Consider the following 22,231-nt stretch of genomic DNA (forward strand, 5'->3'; position numbering starts at 1 on the left):
TGACGGAAGCAGGTCAATGGAGAAAGGGTGTAGGGCTTGTGGTGCTTGTGCTTGTGAGCTAGAAAAGAAAGCAAATGGTTTACTGTTCAAACGGTCTGTTAGCCTGAAACCCTGCTGCCTTGAAAGGCATTCCTCTGAGAAGCGGGGGCCCAGGTTTGGTTTCTCTTTCTGCCTGACCTGACTCAAATCTGCATCCCTCAGCTGTCAAACAGAATGGGTTGTGTTGGAAGGCACCTTTAAGACCACCTGGTTCCACCTGCTATAGGCAGGGACACCTCCCTCTGGACCAGGCTGCTCACAGCCCCACCCAGCCTGGCCTTGAACACCTCCAGGGAGGGGCATCCACAGCCTCTGAGCAACCTGTGCTGGTGTCTCACCACCCCAATGGGAATTTCTTCCTAACATCTAATCTATATCTACCCTTTTCCAGTCTAAAGCCATTTCCCCTTGTCCTGTCATTTAAGTCATCTACGAACACGGATTTGACTTAACTTTGCCTGCAGTGTGTCTCACCTTCTCTTTTCCTTTTTTCTCTTTGGTCTTTGTTTCTTAACTGATGATTTTATTTCAGCACTTGTTGTACTTAGTTTTAATTTCTAGTAAAATATTTATGATGACTTCAAGGGTACACAGCCTGTAGGGTTGAAGACGTAGATATCAAAGTTCAAGCAGACAGTGAGGAACTGTCATCTGTGATGACATTAAACTTACTTTCCTTGGCACTTGTCTTCCATCCAAATACTCACCATATGGTACCCTACTGATGTTTCTACTTTGGACACCAGAGTTTACTTGCCATATGAAGCAAATTAATTTTGTGTGCTTAAATCTGTGGATTTTAGCAGACATTTGCACCACACCACTGCAAAAAATAACAGCCTGAGAAATCACAGAACATACCAGGCTTACGGTCAGAAAATGGCACTGAAAGGCTGTGATAATTTTTGTGCTAATTAAATTTGCTTTTTCCCTGGTGTATTCATAATCACTTGTCTGAAAATGAAGAAATGTGTTACTGCTGGACAAAATCTGTATTTACTGAGTGTTCAGATACAAGTTTCAGCATATTTCCATGCAACACACAGACTCTGCTTCGCTGACCAAGTGTCATATTTGATTATTCCATGATGGAGATGTTAAGATATCTTTTGTGTTTCATCTGTGACATTGAGGCATCTGCACTAAGATACTGTAAGCAGACTTGGACCAGTCCTTCCCTCTGTGCTTCAAGTATACAAAAGGCAAGAGGAAACATGGAAATACATCTCCATTATGCAAGTTTGTGAGTATCTGACTCAGCAGCCTGATTTTGCTGTTATTTTTCTTCTCAGACCTCTTCCTTTTGTATAAAAAAGAGAGAGAGGAAAGCTGCCAATACTGTCTGAAATAGGTTTTTTTCTTCATACAGTTTTTATTACCTGGAGCTGGTAAACAGAAGTCATGGTTTCAGTCCACTACCCTCAAAAAAGAAAAGCAATTAGTGTTATTTACTTATACCACATAGTCAAGTACAACCACATAATTATATAAAGGCCAAAGCAGTGACATGAGGAAAAATCCTCAAGCCCTGTAGAAATGTAAACCACCTAATTATGAACATAGTTTGGAAGCGCATGTTTTTACCAGTACAATTTTCTCTCCTCTCCTCTTCTCCTGCTGCCTTGTATTTCTTACATCCTGTGCTGTAATTTGCATTGCATTAAGCTATTAGCTCATCGTAGTGAGCAATGTTTCTTGCTGTACTAATATATTACACATCCATTACTAAGATTACTGTATTTAGGTGCCATGGAAATGCAAGTAACAGCCAGAAGAAAAATGGGAAAAGGTTTCTGTTTGCTTGTTCATAAGTGAAAAACAGTTAACATTCATTGATTCAACAGTGACATTTATAGAGGGAAGATAACAAGCTGGTGATACCTAAAAATGGTCTGGATATGACTTTCAAACATGAAGTGAGTGCTTTAGCAACAACACAATGCAGGGCTGAGTGACTTAGGGCTGGTGTGACGCTCGGACCTGATCTACACTTTGCAATTAAGTCAAGAAGAGGTGGCAGAAAAATGGGCCAGACCACAGGTAAGTCAGTATCCTGTCCTGAGGAGCTGCCAGCTTCAGGTGTGCATGGCAAAATGGAAGAAAAATGGATGTATGAAGTTGGTGTTCTCAGGTACACTTTGTATTTTTCAGCAGTTACAAGTTTAAGGAACTTATGAGTCAGAAGCCACTTCCATATCTTTCTGTTTAATAAATAGCTTTGAGCATGCTTTTTTCTACTTTTTTTTTTTTTTGTCTCATTTATATTGTTGCCTCCATTAAGTGTCTCCTCCAGGGATCATCTCTCTAATTTATGAGAAACACTGGTAAAGGTGACTATCATCCGTAGAAGCACCCAATGGTGCTGAGGGAGACTCTGCTGCTGAAGGATTCATTCTGCAGTTCTTGCTCATTCAATACTCAGCTCTTCTGACTGAGTAAAGCCTGAAGGATGACAGGGTCTTGACTTGCAGGGGTGAATGGAAGCTCCTGGAAGGATTTGCACTGCTAGACTTCTTGCATTCAAGGCTTCAGGTCTCCTTTCCAATGACACTCTTTAGTGTAGCTTCCACACATTAGTCATTTCAACTCATACCCTTTGCCAGCAGCCCCAGAGCCCACTGAGGGTTGCTGGACTCACTCAGTTATGTGCACAAGATAGACACGTAGCATGCAGGTTGAGTACGAATTCTGGCATGTAGCAGTGCAGAGGACAGTTACATCAGTGTTCATTATCTGCAGCTGTGGCACGAATGTGCAGGGGTTTTGTTCCCTTTTTTGGCTTTAGTCTCAACAGTGCAAGAAACTGGTGCTCTGCCTACTCCCCACACTGGAAGTTACCACTGCCTCAGCTGCAGAGGGATGGGGAAAACACCACAATGCTTGGACAAACAACCAGACTTATCTTTGTTTTTATTCGTGCTTCATTTTCTTTAGATTTATCCCTGGTATCTCTAGGCTGTAGAGCATCTGCAGTCCTCTCTCTTTTCAACCCACTAGCAGGTTACAGACGTCTAATTTTTGGCATTCATTGCAAGATTTTTGAACAAAAACCAGAAGCACTAATCATGCTCTACACTACTTGCTATCAAGAGAAACTATGCTGCTCAGCATGTTTGACGCTGGCTTGAACACCTAAATGGATGTGCACTTGGGTCAATAAGCAGCTGTGGTTTCGGGTCAGATCCAGCAGCTAGTAATAACTTGCCTTGCAAAGCACAATTTACAAGCCTTGCACTATTACCAGCACCTTCAAAAATATCACAAATATGATACTTATTGCTTCTTCAAGTATTAGATTGGAGTCTGATGGTTAAAGAAGTTTACCTCCGTTTTGGAAGAACAAAATTCTTTTGCAACTTAAAAACATGATTCTTAAATGCTCCAGCATTGGGGCAGCCCAGCCATAGTTAGTTCACATACAGAATCCATAAACATCTTACAAGTAGACCTCCTGATGTGTTTTGGATGGCCTGGTGTTCAATTTTCATGTGTTTTAGCTTGCTGCTGTGGTTTTTCTATATATATATACGTGCAGACACACGCATGATCTAGAAGTGTAGCTGCTGCTTGCTTTCTCAGCAGACTGACCTGAGCTAACAATCTCAGGGCCAATATTCAGATCTGAGTACAGAATGAAATTGCATTATCCACGGTGCCAAGCCCTGGGCATTTCAAACAGTCCCTTGAAAATCAGTAAGAGCCACCTTACACACCCTGGCCAAAAGCTGTCTACATATTGGCCCTCTACAGGAGGCCCCAGCACCTGTTCACCTTTCATGGCACACACTTCCCAATGGTAGTGAAAAATACTGAGAAGAGGACAGGACACTCTTGCACCAGTGGGAGAGCTAATGCAGCAGCACCAAAGATAAAAGTTCTGCTGTCACGGCTCTTGCCTGCTTATATGTTTGTTTGATTTTCACCGTTCTTGTTTCCCTGGTTGCCAGCATTCTGTCTTGGATGAACAGTGAAACATGTCTGCCTCTTCAGTACTTCCTGTCTCTGCTTAACATCACCTTTCTCTGCACAAATACGAGGTACCCAATGTTCTCCAAGACGCTGTAATGGAACTTTCACATCCTCATGTAGGATGGGCTTTCTGGTTTTGCTTCTTCTGGACGGTTTCAGGAAATAACTGCAGTTCTGAAATCTCTTCCTTTTGCTATTGAGTCACCCATCTGTCAGCATGCCCAGAAGGGATGGACAACTCCAGCACCAGTAGAAGTGTGTGGTCTGTGCCTCAAAGCAACCACCCCACGGCCACTCTTTGCAGTCAGGCTCTGCAGGGCTCTGGGTTAGCTAAGCAGGGCAGCAGATGTGTGGCTGCATTACTGTCCTAGGAAATTTCCTTGCAGAGCTTCTTGTCCAAAATACTCTTGGAGCAGCTTCTCTTGCAGACTAAACGTGCACCAAGTGGACACAGTTCATGTCTTTAGCAAAGCCTGGCTCTACATGGCTGGCTGTGGGTAGCTACATGGCCAGCTGTGGACACGACAATTCAGGCACCAGGAGTGCCATCCTCCTCCCAAAACAACTACTCTGTTTCAAAGGCAGAGATTCTGGAAACATTTTTTGCTCCTGGGCGTTGCATGCCCCCAGTGCAGAAGACTTCACGACCCTGCATTTATCTTAGGCAACAGTTCCCAAAAATGAGCAGTGTTCAATTACTGAAGTGGGTTGTTTCCCAGAATCACTGTTCAGTAAGCTCCTGTGAACATCAACAGAAACGATATGCATTTCTAAAGCAGACACTTAATGGTGTTATGTGGTTTGCGTCTTGCCCTTTGATGATGAAAACTTAACTGGAGCATTAGGTTCAGTGTCTAAGTGAGAGAACAGCTGAGAGTCAGATGCTTTCCCACTGCATTTTATTTCTAACCTTGCTCTTCTATGTCTCCTCCCATCAGGGATGGAGCTGTGCCTGTGGACTATCTTTCTTGTGGCTGGAAAAACTGGTGATGGATATTGAACTGACTGACAAGCGACACCGTCAGCTCGACGGGCCAAGGTGTGGATCAGAGGCTTCCGCACTCTAACACTGGGAGGAGATACTGCCTTCTCTGCACCAACCAATATCTTACAGACTTCATTGCCTGGGCTTCCAGAGGGGCCTGATTTGCACAATATGGAGCAAGCTTTCTGTAAACTCAATACATCTTATGCTTAATTGTGCCACTGAGCTGTGTGTGATGTATGAAGGTTCATTTTACTGATTCACCTTGAAACGTTGCCCCTGTTGCAAAGCATTTTCTTCTGACTAAATCTCAACGACACCTTTTGAACCATTTCACCTTGGTATCAGCAATAGCCGTGTGTGAATCTGTTGTAACTTCCCTATAGCGTAACTGTATCCACCTTTCCAGGCTCATGAAGCAACACAGTAGCACACGGATTTTACCACAACAGAAGGAGTTGAGTTAGGGAGTATTGCTTCTGTTGCTTTGATTTTGCAAGGAAGGGAAAAGGAAAACAAAAGAAACTCCACCGTTATTTTGCCCTAATTGACTGCGCCTAAACTCGTGCCAATTCAATGGCTGCTGCTGCTGGCAGCTGAAGATGACAGTGTTGTGGTGGAGCTGGAGAAATCAGGCTCAGCGAAGTTGCAGAGGGTAGATGTATGAGGTCAGCTTTTCCCCATTACCACTTCAGCAAAACGGAGCAGGCACAGAAACCATGTGCATGCTGCATCTAAATTTAGAGGGAGGCAAATCCACATGTCTACACGTGTGAAACAAGTTCTTATCAGTAGCTGCCTATAAGCCAAGTACAGCCGAAGGCCCAGTTTTGTCCTGTGGTTTCCCCAGACACCCTCCTCCCTGCATCTCTGTATGTTGCTGCTGCTCAGACAGGAACTGTTTGAGTTTGCTGCCTCTAGCAGAGTCTGCAGTTCTTTTATCTCCATTTGGCATCTCCCTGCCAGTTGCCAATGCAGTCATGCACACATCTGAGAGCGAATTTTCTAGGACAGCACAGGGTCTGTACTGTGATGATAGCTAATACTTGCCCTGTTTGTTTTCTCTCTCCTTTCATCCTATATCCTCCTACCTCCTTCTCTTCCTCCTTTGCCACTCCCCATCTGCAAAAGCAAGCCATCGCTCACTGGTGTTGATGGGGCTCCACTCAGGCTGTGTGCAGTGAGTCACAAACCTGACCACCATGCCCCTTGATGCATCTGACTGTTTCTCATGCCTCTTGCTCCTGCCTCTCCTCTGCCTCCTTGGCAGACAGCAAGGCTGCCATCCCAGTCAGGCCTGGAGCCCTAAACTATCTATAGACTCACTAACTTCCCCAGAGCTGTGGGTCCACAGAGTATCTACTTCCCCCCAGTACTTTCACCTGTGAAAAAGAATGTGGAATGAAGCCAGGTTGGCCTGCTTGGTACCTTCCTGCTTGAGTTGCTTAGGTGCTTTTAAAGCCCTGTAAGCCCCCACATGTTGCTATGTAGTGTCTCCTGCACTAGAAGTTGTCTCAGTGTGAGCAGGCCCATAGCCTGTCAGCTTTCAGAAGCAGAAATGGAAACGGAACCCAAATCTTCTTCACCCCCGTCAGAAACCTCAGCCGCAAGGCCATCCTGCCATTTCATAGGCAGCTTTTATTTCTGAACCTTTAGACCTGCAACACATCCTCTGCAAAGCTTAAATTCAAAAGTAGCTGCGTGAGCTCAGAGAAAGGAAGGTCTGTCTCAGAGTATGCAAGAATGCTCCCCAGCCCCCAGTGTTACATGGAAGTGTCTCTGGCTCCAGGCAGCCCACACAACAGCAAGTTGCAGGAGCTGCAAGCTATTATTTTAGCTCCCAAGGAAAGTAATTACTATAGCAACCGGCACATCCGAATGGCTCTTTAGCTGCTGCTGAGGCACAAACAGCTCGTGCACAAAGGCACATCTGAAACGTGCTGTGCGAGGAGTGCTCTTGGGTGGCTGTGTTTTTTGAAGAGCTTTCTGAAACACGTGTAACTGGCTGCTGATGAACGACCTCCAGCGCAACAGCAAGCCACAATCCTAAAATAACCTAATCGATGGCTCGGTGTGTTTGCCCCTGAAGAGATGAAGCACAAAACGGTGCAGGCTCCATTTTAAGGCTGTGTGCGGTGAAGCACCCAGCAGAGCTGAAGACGCACTTGATAAACAGGCAATAAGATGGAGGAGGGGACATCTCCCCTTTTGTTCTGCCCACGGATGCAGAGTCCCTGCAGCACCAGCGCTGGCTCAGCTCCACCAGCTTACACAAAGTTTGTCAAAGAAAAGGGATTTAATTGCAGGCTTGTAATGCTGGGAGGTGTAACAAGTGATGTTTGCCTTCTCTGCTATGTCTATGCAGCCATCAGCCACAGCAGAGCTTGTCTCTGGCTGCAGTGTTCATTGCTGTTGTAACCAGCAAACAAAAATAAATAAATAAAAGGAATATCAGCAATAACCTGAGCTGTCCTTGAGGATTTTTTCATTGCTGAGTCCTGAAGTCTTGATCTGGGTCACACATCAGCTGAAAGCCACGGCTAAACTAAAGGCAAAGACAATAAAGACAAAAGTATGGAAGGAAGTGTAGCAGTGCAATGTGTTAAGAAGCATCTCAGGAGTGACCAAAACAGGATCTTGGGCAGCAGGTACTGCACAGCTGAGGATAAGAAACAGCCTCCATGTCCAAAGAGCTTCCAGTGGCCAACAAGGGATAAATGACTGTGTCCCAGGGACGATTTTGCTGTGCCTGGAGTCAGTTGTGACAAGTGCACAGCAATGCCAGCTGAGTGTGTGTGCTGTCAGTAATGGGGTTATTGGTCTTCATGTGGTCAGCTTGGCTTGGCCGTGCTCCCTGTTTCAGCTCCCCTGGAACCACACCGCCACAGCTTCTCCTCGTTAAAAATAAGTGTCTGCAAAATGAGAGTTCTGTGAGATCTCCTCCTCTGTTCCTTGCTAAAGTCATATAGAGAATGGTTTCTTTATTGTTTCACATCTGTGGCTTTTTGATACAAAACCGGTGCTAAAGTCTGGGTCAGAAGTGCTAAATCTTTTACCGAGCTTCATTTTGACCGTGCTGGTAGGAAAGGAGCTTGTAATTTGAGTTTGGGAACGCCTTTTTTCTTCTTGTTAACTGACACCTCCTAAGCAAAGTCACTTTATTTTGGATTAAAAACAAACAGAAGTCTAAAAAAAGCACAAAACTAAAGGAATTCTAAGGAAACGGCACCATCATATGTAAAGTGATGCTTCATTTCTGCCTTGCAAAGCTGTAGCTTCCCTGCAGGCATCTGGAATTTCCAACCTGCTCATCTCAGGGAGATGTGATCTGTAGCCATTCTCATAATGAATTTATTTCCTGAGAGTGCATGGTGCACTAAAAGGCACCTTCCCCCCCCTCCAAAAAGAAAGGGACTTTTTCATGTTACGCATTTTTTCTGGGGTTTTGGTTGGTCCAAGGCTTTATTTCCAGCTCTCCTTTGCAACTGAAATCTCTTGCCCAGATTAGAGAAGCTGGACCACGCACATAGCCTGCCTTCATGTCATGCCTATGTCAGCCTGCAGCGCCGCTTACAGCGATGGAGCTGATAAATCATGGAATAGCAGAATCATCAAGGTTGGAAGAGATTTCGAGGCCAAAATTATCAACCAGATCCAACAAGTCACATCACTAAACCACTTCCCTCAGCAGCACATGCACGCATCTCTCAAGTATTTCTATAGATGGGGACTCCATCACCAAATCCTTAGTGCACAGCAGCATTTCAGCATTTCTGGGTTGCAAAAGGCTGATGCAATAACTATGATGAGAGTGAGGGGAAAGAGTAGAAAACAGACAATGCACTGCCCAGCTGTTTGCAAGAGCCTCAAAGTAGAGGGGTAGCTGTTGTGGTCACTTTGCTGCAAGAGGGAGGTGGACCCAAAGCCTGGGAGATGTGGAACAGCTTTTTGTGGTGCCACATTTTTCTTACTGGAAGCAAAAGGGGAAAAATGAAAAGAACTTATTTTTGACCCTTGTTATAAGCAAAACTCTCTGCAGAAATGAAACATACCTTTCCTATAAAATAAGAGCAACCAAAAAGCTCCAATGCAGCTGCTTCCATCCCCACCTGCCAGGCATGGGACACCCATGAGCAATCCTGCTGGCATCGAAGCCAGGCTCTTGGAGCTGCCTTGCTCAAACACTGAGGACTGCATTTCTCCACTCTGTTACTCTTTCATGTAAGATGTGTCCCTGTGCAGGCTGGCATCTCTTCTGGTTTACCCACCAGCTCGAAAATCTGGTGCAGGGCTCAAGGGCACATTTGTCTGCGGTATCACTCTCACACCTGCACGGTCTTAGATGTCAGGGCCATAAGGGTGCGGGAGGAAGCACCTGAACACAGCAGCCCGTGTTTGACTGCCAGCAGAAAGGCAGCAGTGATGAAACGCAGGTTGCATAACCACCCCACCGAGGCTTTGTTTTGGGGGCAATTTGGAAGCTGCGTTCTGTGTTGCCTGGAGGGAAGCACTTGTTGGAGATAAATATTTAGAGACCGATGTCCCTCCTCATCCCAACCCCCCAGAAAAAAACACAACAAAACCAAAACCCAACAACTAAAAACAGGCACTCAGAAAAATGCATACACAGATTATTTTCATATGCTTGGGTTTCTCCTGCACGCTGAGGTTGCTTCCCCAGGGCAATTGGAAGCAGCGTGTAATGGAGCTTAGGCCAGGGGCATGCACCTCCAAAAGCTCGTTTTCCCCTCAGCATGCACCCAAGCCTGCCAGGCAGCAACTGCACGCTGTGACTCCTCCCAGCTCTGCCACGCTGGAGGCTATCATGTGATTTTTAGGACTCTGCTCTCCATAACCCCCTTTGCTCCACTCTCGGCTGCCTTCCCTTCCTCCTGGACTTCCTTCCCAGCAGCTGCACAAGGACGGGGCTTGGGAGAGATGACGGAGGTGAAGAGAGAGATTTTCGGGCACATGCCCCAGGAGGATGGAGGAGGGGAGGTGGAGAAGTTTGTGCTGCAGTCAGACAGCGTCAGAGTGGAAATCCTGTCCCTCGGGTGCATAATCGCCGCACTGGAGACCAGAGACAGGGCCAAGCAGTTTGCAGACATTGTCCTGGGCTTTGACAAGCTAGAAGGTGGGTCTTCATCTGTTTCCTTCCAAAACAAAACAACTCCCCCCCCCAAAAAATAAGAAAGACATCAGACAGATGACTTGATTGCTCCTACCCTGTGATCTCCTCCTGAAGGCACCCCCAGACAATGGATTGTATCAGTGCAAAGTCCTGCACCCTGCCCTGGGCTTAGCAGTGGGTGTGGGGATGCTGGTGGCCCCGCATTGCAATGTGCCCCTCTAACAGGTCTGCCTCACTGAGCTTTTCTGCACATTTGTAAGCATTGTAAGTCTCTCCCTGAGCTGTTTCAATCAAAGAACATAGAAGCACACAATCATCTAAGTTGGCAAGTAACTTCAGGATCACAGAGTCTGACCATCAACCTGAATTACCGAGGCTTGGCACCAAACCACATCTCTCGGTGCCACATCCACATGTGTGCTGTGTGCCTTGTGAGACACCAGCCCTGCAGCCCCCTGTGTAGCACTGGGAGGAAGCTGAGAGGGAAATCTCTGAGCCCACAACACACCTGGAGGCTGCCTGTCGTTCCCTGGTCCTTCCACATGACAGCACTCTGCTTTCTCCATACAGGTTACACGAGGAAGCACCCCTTCTTTGGAGCTGTGGTAGGCCGTGTTGCCAACAGGATTGCCAAAGGGAAGTTCACCATGGATGGAAAAGAGTATCAGCTGTTCCTTAACAATGGGCCCAACTCACTGCACGGAGGAGCCAGGGGCTTTGACAAGGTGAATGTTGGGTTGGTGGGTCCCATGGCTTTCAGCCTCCAGGATCGTGGCAAAGAGATATGATGTCTTCCCTCCTGACCCTGAAGGACTTTCTGGTGGTTACTGAGTTGGATCAGCCCCCTGAAAGTGCTGCACATGCAGGAATGAGAGGAAGACAAGATTTTGCTGTTTCAGCAGCCACAAAGTGCTTGGCTTTGCCTGGATGGCCTGTGTGATCCTCAGATGCCACACGCTATTCTACTGTGGCAACACTGACCCACAGTGATGCATCCATACCTGTGGTTCCAAGGATGTTACTTTGAAGCTCTGTATGCTGCTGTGCACCAGGCTGCAGTGGGGCCTTCCAACTGCAGGAGGCCTGGAGAAGACCACCCATTCCATTCTATTCCATTCCATTCCATTCCATTCCATTCCATTCCATTCCATTCCATTCCATTCCATTCCATCCCACAGCCTGCCTTTCTGACCTCCCTATACAAAATCACCTCTTAGTGGGCTTCTCAGTTTTTCATAATCCTGCAGACCTCAGTGATTTTCCTCCAGCAGGAGGATGTTGGGCTGTTTTTTTTACCTAGGAGAAAGAGCAGAGATGAGCAACAGAAACCTTTGTTTCAGCACACTCTTCCCCGTGTGCCTTTTGTCCCCATGTTCACCCCAGTCTGGGGAAGGAGTGAGGGGCACTACTCTTCCTAACACATTGTCCTTGCAGGTTCTCTGGAGCCCCCAAATCCTCCCAAATGGCGTCTGCTTCTACCGGCTCAGCCCTGATGGTGAGGAGGGCTACCCCGGTGAGCTAAAGGTCTGGGTCACCTACACACTCAATGGCAGTGAGCTGGCTATCAACTATCGAGCCCAGACCAGCAAGAAGACACCCATCAGCCTGACAAACCACGCGTACTTCAACCTGGCAGGACAGGTAGGTATGGGGAGAACCAACCCCACAGAGGGACCGTGCAGGGTGAAGAAGCCCAGGCACGCACAGGGATAGAGCTTTGTGTGGGATTGTTGGGACCAGCACGGTGGCCTCACCTGTCAGATCCTGCTAGCAGGAGATGGGCTAGGGAAGGCTAACACTGACTGCTTCAGGACCTTCCCAGCACCTAGAATATGGAAGGAGTGTTTTCAGCAAAGGAGAAAAGGGAACTCAGAAAGATGGTGACTCTTGGGGACAAAGTGATGAAGGGCATCCCAGCCTACAGGCTGCAAAAGGACCTCATGTACACCTCAAGCAAGGCTGCATTATCCCAGTGCTTTGTGAACACAGCCACCCAGTCAGGAACATTACCCCTCGTTTTGTTTGCAGCTGGGTAGTTATGCCCTCTCCTGGTTGTGGACCATTGGAAAGATTACACAGGAGGTGCACAATTGGCATCTCCTACTGATGGACTGGTATTTCTGGCTGGGCTCTAAGAATCCCTGTGAGAAAATGTACTGAAACCCTTGTCTGCAGGCTGCAGCTGAGGCCAGTCAGTGTAGCAGCTAAAGACCCAGGTCAAAATGGGAGCAGAAACATCATGGAGAAAGGATGTGACATGGCCAGAGTTGTACCGTGGGGCATCAGTGGGATGCAGAGCAGACCCACACTGACTGGCACTGCACTGCAGCTGCACTTTGGTCTCCTGCACCTTTGTATTTATAACTTGGCTTGGAAGAAGAGGACCTGGGCAAATAAATATTGCTGGGCTGAGGGCACAGGACAGGAAAGCATGTAACAGAGACCTGTGAAAGCATTAGTGAGAAGCATTCCAGCTCTTCTCTGCAGGTCTGCTCATGATGTTGCACTAAAAAAATAGCAGTGCAGTTATTAGCTTGCTCTCAGATTGTTCTAGCCATACAGCAATATCAACACCTATGGAATGCAGCTTGGGCATATTTCCAGAGGAGCAGGAGACCTTTGGGCATGAAACTGCTGCTTAGATTAGACAGTAACGTGCAGGTTCAGCTTTGACTTTGTTCCTCTTCCTGCCCAGCAAATCCCTTGGCAGCATCCCTGGGGCTGCCAGGGGGGGAAAGGAGCATAAGACATGAGGCAGGAGCACAGGCTGCACTTCCCGCTATGCTTGCTTCCTCCCCCTTTTTGCTATACGCTGGCACATTTAGGGTAGCCAGCTGGCAGTGTGTTGGTGCTTGGCAAGGTGCAAGTTGAGGCTGATAGCCCTATGGAAGAGGTCCCACGCAGCCTTTCACCCGTGATGGCAACTTGTCCTCTAATGAGGACAAGGTGGGAATGCCCAGGATGCCCCCCAGTCACTACAAGCTCAGCTGCAGCATCACTATACCACCACTGGGTGCTTGAAGAGCCCTGCAGGAATCCCAGTGCTTCCCTTCTCCCCACAGGGCTCACCTGACATCTATGACCATGAGATTTCTATTGAAGCGGATTCCTACCTGCCTGTGGATGACACCAAGATACCAACCGGTGGGTGACACACAGAGGAGAGGGCTTCACAGATGGGGGTTTGTACAGAGCTTGGCTTTTCCAGACTCCTATAGTGGGATGTTCTATGGAATAATGTGATCTTATTTCCACAAGATCAGCCCATGCTGAAGCAGGAGAGTTCTTGGTGCCTGGATCCTGGCCTTGTCCCTCCTGCACGAGCTGAGCCATCCTCCCATCTGTACAGAGGGACAGGGAGAAAGCACTGAGTGCACAAACCCAGTGCTTTTCTTTCTTGGTTGTAACATTCAGAAAGAGGAAAGCCCATGAAGAAAGACAGCACATTTTGCATGCTAAGCAAGTTAATTCAATGAGGGTGACATTGCTGTTTTCTGTGGCCTCAGAACATAGGAGCAGGCTGGCAACTTGTTGTGCTCCATCTTGATTTGGGGCTGAAATGGAGAAAACAGCTTCCTACTTGTTGGTTTGGTTTTTTTGTTGGCTTGTTTTTCCCACCACTGCTTCCTGCCTCCAAGCCAAACAATCCCAGCAAGCTGAGGCAGAGCATGCATTCCTGGTGCCCACTCCAGCACACTCCTGTTGCACTGTGCAAACAACTGCACTGAGCTCCAACAAGAGCCAGCCTCAGTGCAAAACAGGTCCCGCACCAGGTGTGATGCAGGAGGTGGTTACTCTTAGGAATTAGAAGCATTATTAGACAAAAGGGAAAAAAGAAAAAGGGACATCTGACCTTGAGATGAAAGAAGCTTAAAAAGCAAAGCAAACAAGGAAGTTTTTTAGCTCAGGTGTCTGCTAGAAGTCATGTTATGCCTGCGGTTACCACTGCTTGCACCTGGAGGAGCGGACCTGCCAAGCTGCAGCAGCTTTTGCTCAGCCTGGTGTGCTGCTAAGCTGGGGAAAAACTCAATGCTGGAGCAAACCCGCTGCCCTGCTTCTCCCTGCTGCTTCTGTGGTGGAGCTGTTTCCACCAGGGCACTGGCAGGCTGGGTTCAACAACACTTACGGAGGGTTAGCAATTAATTGCTTTTGCACCTTAATTGCAGCTAGCTCTCTCCCCAGCTTCTCACAGCACCTGCCCAAAGCTCTGTGTAACCATCGCCCCTGAGGCTGACAAAACTGCATACAGCTTTAGCCCCAGAGGCACAGATGAGATTTGTGCAGCTAATAAACAGACTGCTCACATGCAACAGTGCTGTATTTTACATCAGTGCCTAAATCAATGTGGCTTGTCTTTTTTCCTCAAGGTGTTTTCCTGCTCTGCAGCTGTAGAAGTGCTCCCCTTAGATAGGCTCAGAAGCCACATGAGCACGCTGCTCGTCACGGGGAGCCTGATGGCCTTCAGGGTTTGCAGAGCAGAAGCGGCACAGAGCTCAGCCCAGCACAGCTTCTGGTGCACAGGGCACTGGGTGCAAGCGCTGACGCTGCTGCTCTCCTGGCCTAGGGGAGGTGGCTGCCGTGCAGGGCACTGGCTTTGACCTCCGTCAGCCGGTGCAGCTGGGGAAGCACCTGAAGCAGTTCCACCTGGATGGCTTTGATCACAACTTCTGCCTGCCGCTGGGGCGGGCCAGGCGCCTTGTGGCCAGGTAAGGCTGGCAGCCCTGAGGGTGCCCCCGAGCCAGCAGCATCCACTCGCCCACTCACCATTTTCTCTGCAGGGCTCAGCACCCACCCAGCGGCAGGACCATGGAGGTTCACACCACCCAGCCCGGCCTCCAGTTCTACACTGGGAACAACCTGGATGGCTCTCTGAAGGGCAAAGGCGCTGCCACCTACCCCAAGCACTCAGCTTTCTGTCTGGAAACCCAGAACTGGCCCGACGCTGTCAACAAGGTGAGCCACTCGGGGCCCGTGGCTTCAGGGTCCATTTGGAGAGCTGTGAGGAATGCCCAGGGTGGGGAGATGCCCAGGGGTACTGCTCCAGGAAGGCTGTGGGGTCACGGCCCTCCCTGGTGCCACCACACTCACACCACAGTGCTCACTGCCTTTTCTCTAGCCTCACTTCCCCAGCCCTCTGCTCCTGCCCGGGGAGGAATACAACCACACCACCTGGCTCTGCTTTGGCACTGCCTGAGGAGAGAGGCCAGCTCCTGCTGCAGGAAGGGGTAAGTATCTCCAGCATGTTCCCTCAAAAACCCTGCGGGTCACAGATGTTGCTTTGGAGCTGCCCCCAAACCTGCTTTGGAAGCTTTCTTCTTCCCCTCTGCATTCTTTGCACTTCTAACTCCGCTGCTGTCCTGTCTCTACACTGCCCTCACCCTCTCCCCAGCCTCACTGCTGCACAACAGGTTTTGTTCCACAGAAAACTGCTCTGAGAACAGCATTTAGGGACACATCCTACCAGAGCTCGACCTACAGCAGGGAATGGTGGAGATGCTGCTCAGCAGCCATTTGTGAGAGCATCAGCTAGTCTCAAAACAGCACTAGAGGTGCTGGCTGTTGCTTAGCTGCTCAGAATGGCCCCACAACTCAAGGTCTGCCAATCCAAGGGTGCCCCGCAATCACAGCCGACACATACAGCCTGGTGGAGGGAAGGGGAGCTGGGTTTACAGCAGCTCAGGATGATGGATGAAGGCCAAACACTGCAGTAACAGGACGGTACATTTGGCATCTGCGCTATTTACTCCAAGTGCCACAAATGTGATATTAACAGACAACCAGGTTAAGAAACAATAGTTCTTCACTTTCCTTTACCACCAAACCTGCCATTTGTTTCTGGTAGATGTCCCATTACAGTATAAAAAAATAGATTAGCAAAAAGTAAGTCAGCTTTTTTCCCCTCCAACCATTTGTTTGCACAGTCTAACACTGTTTCCAGTCTTTCGCTGTGATCTGTGTCAACAAAGCGCCTTATCATGCAGTTCTTGACTACAGAATGAGGACAAGTAGAGCGGTAGAACTACGTACAGATCATTAAACCTGCAGGTTTAATGCGCCGCTGTTATCGTTGCTATTGGTTATCATCAGAACACTGTATATGTCGAGATGTTCCTGCAGATGTTATTCACCTTCCATCAGCTGATCCAACAGCAAGTGTGAAACAAGCAGTTTGAGAGGACACTGTGAGCCATTCCTGCCTTACACATCACCCATCCACATTCCATGGCACACAGCTAAAGTACCCCCAGGTGAACAGAAGCTGCAGGGTTACTACAGACAAGTTTTAGTTAAAAATACACATTTTATTTCAATGTGCCGATAAAAAAAGTCCCACATTTTCATATGACAGTTAATTCATACAATAAAAAGAGACCTGCGCTAGTCTATTGGTGTGACTAACTCAGAAGACCCAGATCATGCCAAATTTTAATTGATATACTCTTCTATCTACATTCTTACATTTACAAAGACACCACAAAATCCCTTATAATAATGTAAGCAAAATAACTTTCTTCCTAAAAGGTTAAATTCATAACTTTAATCCATTCTTTCAGGGCTTGCGCTTCTTTGAGGGCTTCCTGATGGCGAACGACTGAAAGGGAAAGAACCTGAATTAACATTTCAGCAGCGACCCGGGATTTACAAACATGGAAGATAAGGAGGATACCAGGACTACTCCACAACCCTTCAGGCACTGTTTGTTTTGTCTTGTTTTCCTACATAGAACCACCAATTATCATCAACAACTAAGTAGCTAATGAAGATAATACACTTATTTTTTACTTCCAGCTTTGCTGTGTTTCTCTGTGTTCATCTATTTTCACCCCCCTGCTGTGTGCAGGGTCACCAACCATCAGCCCAGGCTGCCCAGAGCCACATCCAGCCTGGCCCTGAATGCCTGCAGGGATGGGGCATCCACAACCTCCTTGGGCAACCTGTTCCAGTGTGTCACCGCTTTCTCCTAATCTCTAACCTAAACCACCCTGCCTCAGTTTAAGACCCCCTTGTCCTATCACTATCCACCCTCATATACAGTAGAAGAAAAATTCTAAAAGCATATAAAAACAATTTAAAATACAGCTGCCTATTCAGGCACATACTACATGTATGTCCACAGACAGAATTATTTACCAGCATTTGGGGGGAAAAAAAACCCTACAAGCAATATATGTAAAATCAACAGGCTCGACCTCCCCTTCCCAACTATTACACCAGGTTACTCCACTCCACATTCACAGTCCCACTGCAGCTTTTAACGAGACTCAGAGCTGCATCCCACATTTATTCTGTGTTCCAAGCTCAGCAGCAGAAAGTCTCTGTGCAGTAAAGAACTAGTGAACTCCTAGTGACCACAGGAGCAGCCAGAGGCAACGCATCTAACCAGCACACTGAGGAATTGCTTATTTCTGCATCTAAGTTACCACACATCAAACCACAGTCATGATATCTCAGGCAGAAGATCTCAGAAAATACATTCCCAGTATTTTCCAACAAGCTGCCGTCACACTGCTCAGCAGACAGCAGTGCAGATACTACAGTGCCACTTCTACAGTGCGTGTTACTAGCAGGGAGAACAACATACCTTCTCTTTGGAGATGGTGATCGGGACTTTGACCGACTGTCAAAACAAAACACAGTTGTTGCAGTATAGTCATAACACACACACACAAACAGAACAACCAACCAACATGCAAACCACCACAACAGCATAGCAATGGAATTACTATGGGATTCTAGACAGAAGCTCGTGAAGCTTTCTCATCAGCTTTCACACTGAGGGGATTCTCCATTCATTTAGTACGGAGACTGCATTTATGCAACTATCTTCAGTGGAGAAAACAGGAAAACAAGGGGTACTACAGGTGAGGCATTGAGAGAAAACAAAGCAGTCAAAGATTCCTTCAATTCAGCAGCATTAATAAAACCTTTTATCTGGTGGTCGGGGGAATAAAACAGAACTGAGCACAACACAAGCAAGCAAGACAGTACTGAAGTACTGAACACTACTGAAAACAGTAGAAGCTGCAAAGAGCTACTGGAAAAGATGAATAAAGAACATATTCCAATTGCCCGCAAGAGGATATTTTACAATCCCAGTCCTATCTGAAATGGATTAATTGGGCACTCATGTTTTGGGGACTTTTTTTTTCCCCCTCTAGAGGACCAGAGGCTTTGTTAATCACATAACAACACTGAATTCTAGATGCCACCATAGGCTTCATCTCTGTATGCTCACCTCTTAGCCGGCGTGCCAGATTTAGATCTGCCGTGAGACCTAGACCTACAACAAGAAGTAAAAACAGCTCAGCAAGAAAGCCAGCAGCATGCGTATCACCACAACCGAGACAGCAAGATTCACATTAAATACGTAACAACCATAAAGCTGAGTGCAGACACAATGCTGGAAACTCACAAGGCTTCTGCTACCTGACTTTCAGAAGAAAGCTTTCTAATGGGTGCTGCACGTGTTACTCTGGACTTTGGTCCCAGGCTGAGAGCTTACGCATGCTGATGCAAGTGGCAGGAAACACTTGAAGCACCCAAGTTCAGAGCAGTATCTTCACACTGCTTGGAAAACACAAGGCTTTAAACTTGCAAGTGTTATTAGCCTTGAGCACCAGCTACCAGTACAGCTGAAATGAGCTGCAGGCAGTATGCTCCTCCTACAAATGCCTTCTTCTCAACGTCCTTCATCTTCTGTATGCACCTGACAGAAATATTCTTTCCGATCTGTCAAATTTAAGCACAGTGAAAAGGCTGCAGAAAACACCAGCCTTTTGGACACAGAATTGCTGCAGAGGAACAGTAATGTCACTTCCAAGAAGTGAAATTTGTAAGTTCCCAAAGGAAGTGTTCTACTTTCCATAGCCATGGCTTTCCATAAGTGCTTCCAGATGTTCGCTTTGATGCTGTCAGTCCAGCAAACATCACGTAATACTTTTTCAGTCCTTCTTCCCTATGAATCAAAGGTCTGTCTCTGGGTGTTTTGCATTCCTTTCATTCTTCAAGAAAGAAATTCTTTCAACTGCCTGACGTGTAAACTTAACACTGACTTCAGTATAAATTAAACACCAAAGTTTTGCCATCTCTCTGTACCTCTGTGTATGGAATTTCCTCCATCTCAGTCACTAAATTACTAAGCAATGTGTCACAATGCAGAGTTTGAGCAGCGCTCTTTACACCGTAGAAAACAATCCTGCTATTAACAAAAGCAAAACAATGGTAATAAAATAACCAACAGAATTTTCCCCTTGGGAGCCCCGATGACTTTAGCTACTTTCTGCTCATCATACTCAGAACAGTGATGAACCACAGTTAAGCCACATTGCAACAGCTGGTATGAAGATCCAACAGACTTTAGTAAGAGACAGCTGCAAACAGCTCTAACTGCACCAAGTCCTTCAGCACTTTCCAGGTTACATGCATTACATGGGCACCCTAATTTCTCTGGAAGAATCCAGAGTTTCTTATGTACTACAATAAAGCCAATGAAAGAAAATCATTAGATAAATTCTAGATGTTTGCTATGTTAGACAACTAATAATGCAAACTGGTCACCATAAGGACCTAGATATTGCCAGTGTGTTAAACACACACGCCAACAAACTGAACACACTAAACAAGAGAAAGTACAGTCTTCTGCACTAGTCTATAAAAGCTTCAGAACCCTGAGTTACTAGAGGGAGTATTTGCTATTTCCTAAAAATTATAATATCTATCAGAAAACCTCAACAGCCTCAACTAACGTTACTATGTAACCCTCAGCCACGTAACCTACCTGCTTCGGGGCCATGTAACAGATCTGGATCGAGACCTTGATCTTGATCTCGACCTACAATGAAAAAAAGACCAAAGTCTGTAACAGCACTACATAATGTCTACACACTGAAATATAAATCCTGCATGACTGTTTGACATTTCAGACATCAAAACTCAACATGCTACATGCAGCTCCCTAAGATCTCAAAACCTAACAGGATTATTATAGATTTAACTAGAACGATCGGACTAAGGATACATCTAGAAGTTTTTGAAACAGCTGCAAAGACAAAACTGAAAACATCTAAGAAATTATTAATTACCTTGATCTCTTCAAGGAACCTGAGCGGGACCGGCGCGGAGACACAGACCTAGACCTACGAGGTGAAACCGACCGTGACCTACGATAGGAAGCAGATCTGGACCTGCAAAAAAGTCAAACACAGTTGTTTAGTTGCAGAAACAGCTCTAAACCAAACAAAGAATCGAGAAGAGGCAAACATGAGCATACCTCCTACCACGGCTACGACTGCGTGAGCGAGAATATCTCCTTCCTCGGGACCTGGAGCGGGATCGAGACCGGGACCTGATTTGAGGTTGGAGAAAACAGGTATCAGAAAGCAGCCTCAGTCAACAGTGCTTGTGAGGCCCTGCTGAAGTCAAAACTTTCAGACAACTAAATAACTAGCATCTGTCAGTTGGAAAAAATGCCTGGGCCTACTTGTCTTGAGCATTTTTACTACCTAGAAAAATGTTAAAAGCTGAATTACATTGCAGAATTACATTAGAATAAAAAAAGACTGTAATATGCGTATTTAAAATAAACCTTGCAAGTTTGCAGGTCGACCCTCTTTGGCCCAAGGTCTAGCAGATCTAGACGATCTAGAAGTATCTATAGCCGATCGCTGCATCTAGGTGTTCTCTTCAATCTAACGACGATCAAACTGACAGCCCAATGAGCCAGGGTGAGGCTTGATTGACGCAAGAAGATTTTTCTAGCTGGGAATGTGGTCAATCTGGTGTTCCTCTTTCTAAACCGGAGGGGGGGGCCCCAATTGAAAGCCAAATTTACTGTTACGGCGGTCACCGTCTCAAATTTGCTGCCCTTAAAGAATAAGGTCGAGCTAGGTGGAGATGGCTCGAGGGGATCTGGCCTCTTATGCTGATCACCTCAAGGTCTAGGAGGATCTTAAGTGTCGGATTTGCAAGGCGCCTCAGCATGAAATCTTAAGGCTCGTGACATTCTGAATCAAGGCGACTGACTCAAACGAAGAAACCTGAAAGGTTTTGACCAGGTTGATTATTAAGATAGCAACATTTGATAGAAATATCAACATAACGTAATATACACCTATACATTTAATCTAGAATTAAAGTTTAAATAAAATCGGTGTAACATTCTGTTCTTTGCTAAGAAGTGCTACACAAAGTGAACCGGCGATGCAACCCCACCACTCCATCCCACCCGTACCTGCTCCTCCTGCGGCGGCTGTAGCGATGGCAGTCGTAGGCATAGTGGCCTTTCTCACCACACTCATAGCATCTGTCGTTGGGGTCAAAGGGGCGCCGTGCAGGAGGCCTGTCGTAACGGGAGCGACGGGGCATGCCCGTCGACACCTCCACTCGAACCCTGGAGCCACAGATCACCCTGCAACGAGTCCACGATTGCCCCGAGTTAAATGCTGACGGCTTACGGCGCAACTACGAATATGAGAAGAACCAGCGACCAAACCCCAGTCTAAAAATCGACAGTAGCTCCCGCCAACACGTGGAACGCTCACGTACTTCCCATCCAGCCCACGGACAGCATCTTCGGCATCCCTCGGGTCTTCAAATTCCACGAAGGCGAACCCCGGCGGGTTCCTGGCGATCCACACGGTTCTCAGCGGCCCATAGTAGCTGAACGCTCTCTCCAGCTCGCCTTTGCCCGCGCCCGTGCCCAGGTTCCCCACGTACACCTTGGTCTCTGCGCGGTGAAGCGGGTGGTCATTGCCGGTGCCGCCATCTTGTCCCGTTCCCTCCCGCCCTCAGCACGGCGGCGGCACGCGCCGCTCCCCCCTTCCCGCGGCGGCTGACGCAAAATGGCGGCGGCACACAGCGGCCGCCTCGTCTCTCCTCTCTCCCTCCTTCCTCCCCTCTTTCACCGTCGGCTCAGCTCTCCTGGATAACTCCCCCATCCCACAGATATCCGCCCACTACATTATTCCCCTCCAGCCCGCCGCCCCGGGAGCTCACCGCCTCCATAGCGGCCGTAACGCGACATCCCGACGGCTCCGCCAAACCGCCGCTCCCCACAGCGCACGCGCCGCCCCTCCTGCCCGCTCTATGCCCGCCGCCTCGGGCCGCGC

The 22,231-nt window shown here is 47.4% G+C and overlaps 2 protein-coding genes and 1 long non-coding RNA gene across 8 annotated transcripts; 1 reads left to right on the plus strand and 2 right to left on the minus strand.

Annotated features, from left to right (window-relative positions):
* Positions 1–9,328: 9,328 nt before the first annotated feature.
* On the plus strand, positions 9,329–16,912 carry GALM (galactose mutarotase). 2 transcript variants are annotated; one of them, XR_014944521.1, is made up of 8 exons: positions 9,329–10,127; positions 10,695–10,849; positions 11,559–11,765; positions 13,187–13,268; positions 14,492–14,830; positions 14,903–15,077; positions 15,241–15,349; positions 16,679–16,912. XR_014944521.1 is itself a non-coding variant. In XM_015857114.3 (8 exons), the coding sequence occupies exons 1-7, from the start codon at positions 9,932–9,934 to the stop codon at positions 15,316–15,318; spliced, it is 1,035 nt and encodes a 344-aa protein (XP_015712600.2). In that variant the 5' UTR covers positions 9,774–9,931; the 3' UTR covers positions 15,319–15,349; positions 16,679–16,912. The 2 variants fall into 2 exon arrangements, 1 of the variants encoding a protein (XP_015712600.2); XM_015857114.3 differs by having other exon boundaries at positions 9,774–10,127; positions 14,689–14,830.
* On the minus strand, positions 11,025–12,675 carry LOC146761300 (uncharacterized). 2 transcript variants are annotated; one of them, XR_014944530.1, is made up of 3 exons: positions 11,879–12,017; positions 11,335–11,420; positions 11,025–11,125 (listed from the first exon to the last, which is right to left on the minus strand). It is a non-coding gene; the product is annotated as an uncharacterized LOC146761300 (long non-coding RNA). The 2 variants fall into 2 exon arrangements; XR_014944529.1 differs by lacking the exon at positions 11,025–11,125 and adding an exon at positions 12,569–12,675 and having other exon boundaries at positions 11,284–11,420; positions 11,879–11,949.
* Positions 13,235–22,181, minus strand: LOC107310969 (serine/arginine-rich splicing factor 7). 4 transcript variants are annotated; one of them, XR_014944523.1, is made up of 10 exons: positions 22,119–22,181; positions 21,669–21,849; positions 21,355–21,531; positions 20,710–21,160; positions 20,395–20,469; positions 20,207–20,308; positions 19,903–19,956; positions 18,361–18,405; positions 17,707–17,742; positions 16,406–16,716 (listed from the first exon to the last, which is right to left on the minus strand). XR_014944523.1 is itself a non-coding variant. In XM_085542893.1 (9 exons), the coding sequence occupies exons 1-9, from the start codon at positions 22,144–22,146 to the stop codon at positions 13,384–13,386; spliced, it is 780 nt and encodes a 259-aa protein (XP_085399019.1). In that variant the 5' UTR covers positions 22,147–22,181; the 3' UTR covers positions 13,235–13,383. The 4 variants fall into 4 exon arrangements, 2 of the variants coding, with proteins under 2 accessions (XP_085399019.1, XP_015712601.1); XM_085542893.1 differs by lacking the exons at positions 16,406–16,716; positions 20,710–21,160 and adding an exon at positions 13,235–13,465; XR_014944522.1 differs by having other exon boundaries at positions 20,395–21,160.
* Positions 22,182–22,231: the final 50 nt, after the last annotated feature.

This window comes from Coturnix japonica, chromosome 3 (genome assembly GCF_054131305.1).
Source record: "Coturnix japonica strain WE chromosome 3, WE-NBRP24, whole genome shotgun sequence".
Lineage (NCBI taxonomy): Eukaryota > Metazoa > Chordata > Aves > Galliformes > Phasianidae > Coturnix > Coturnix japonica.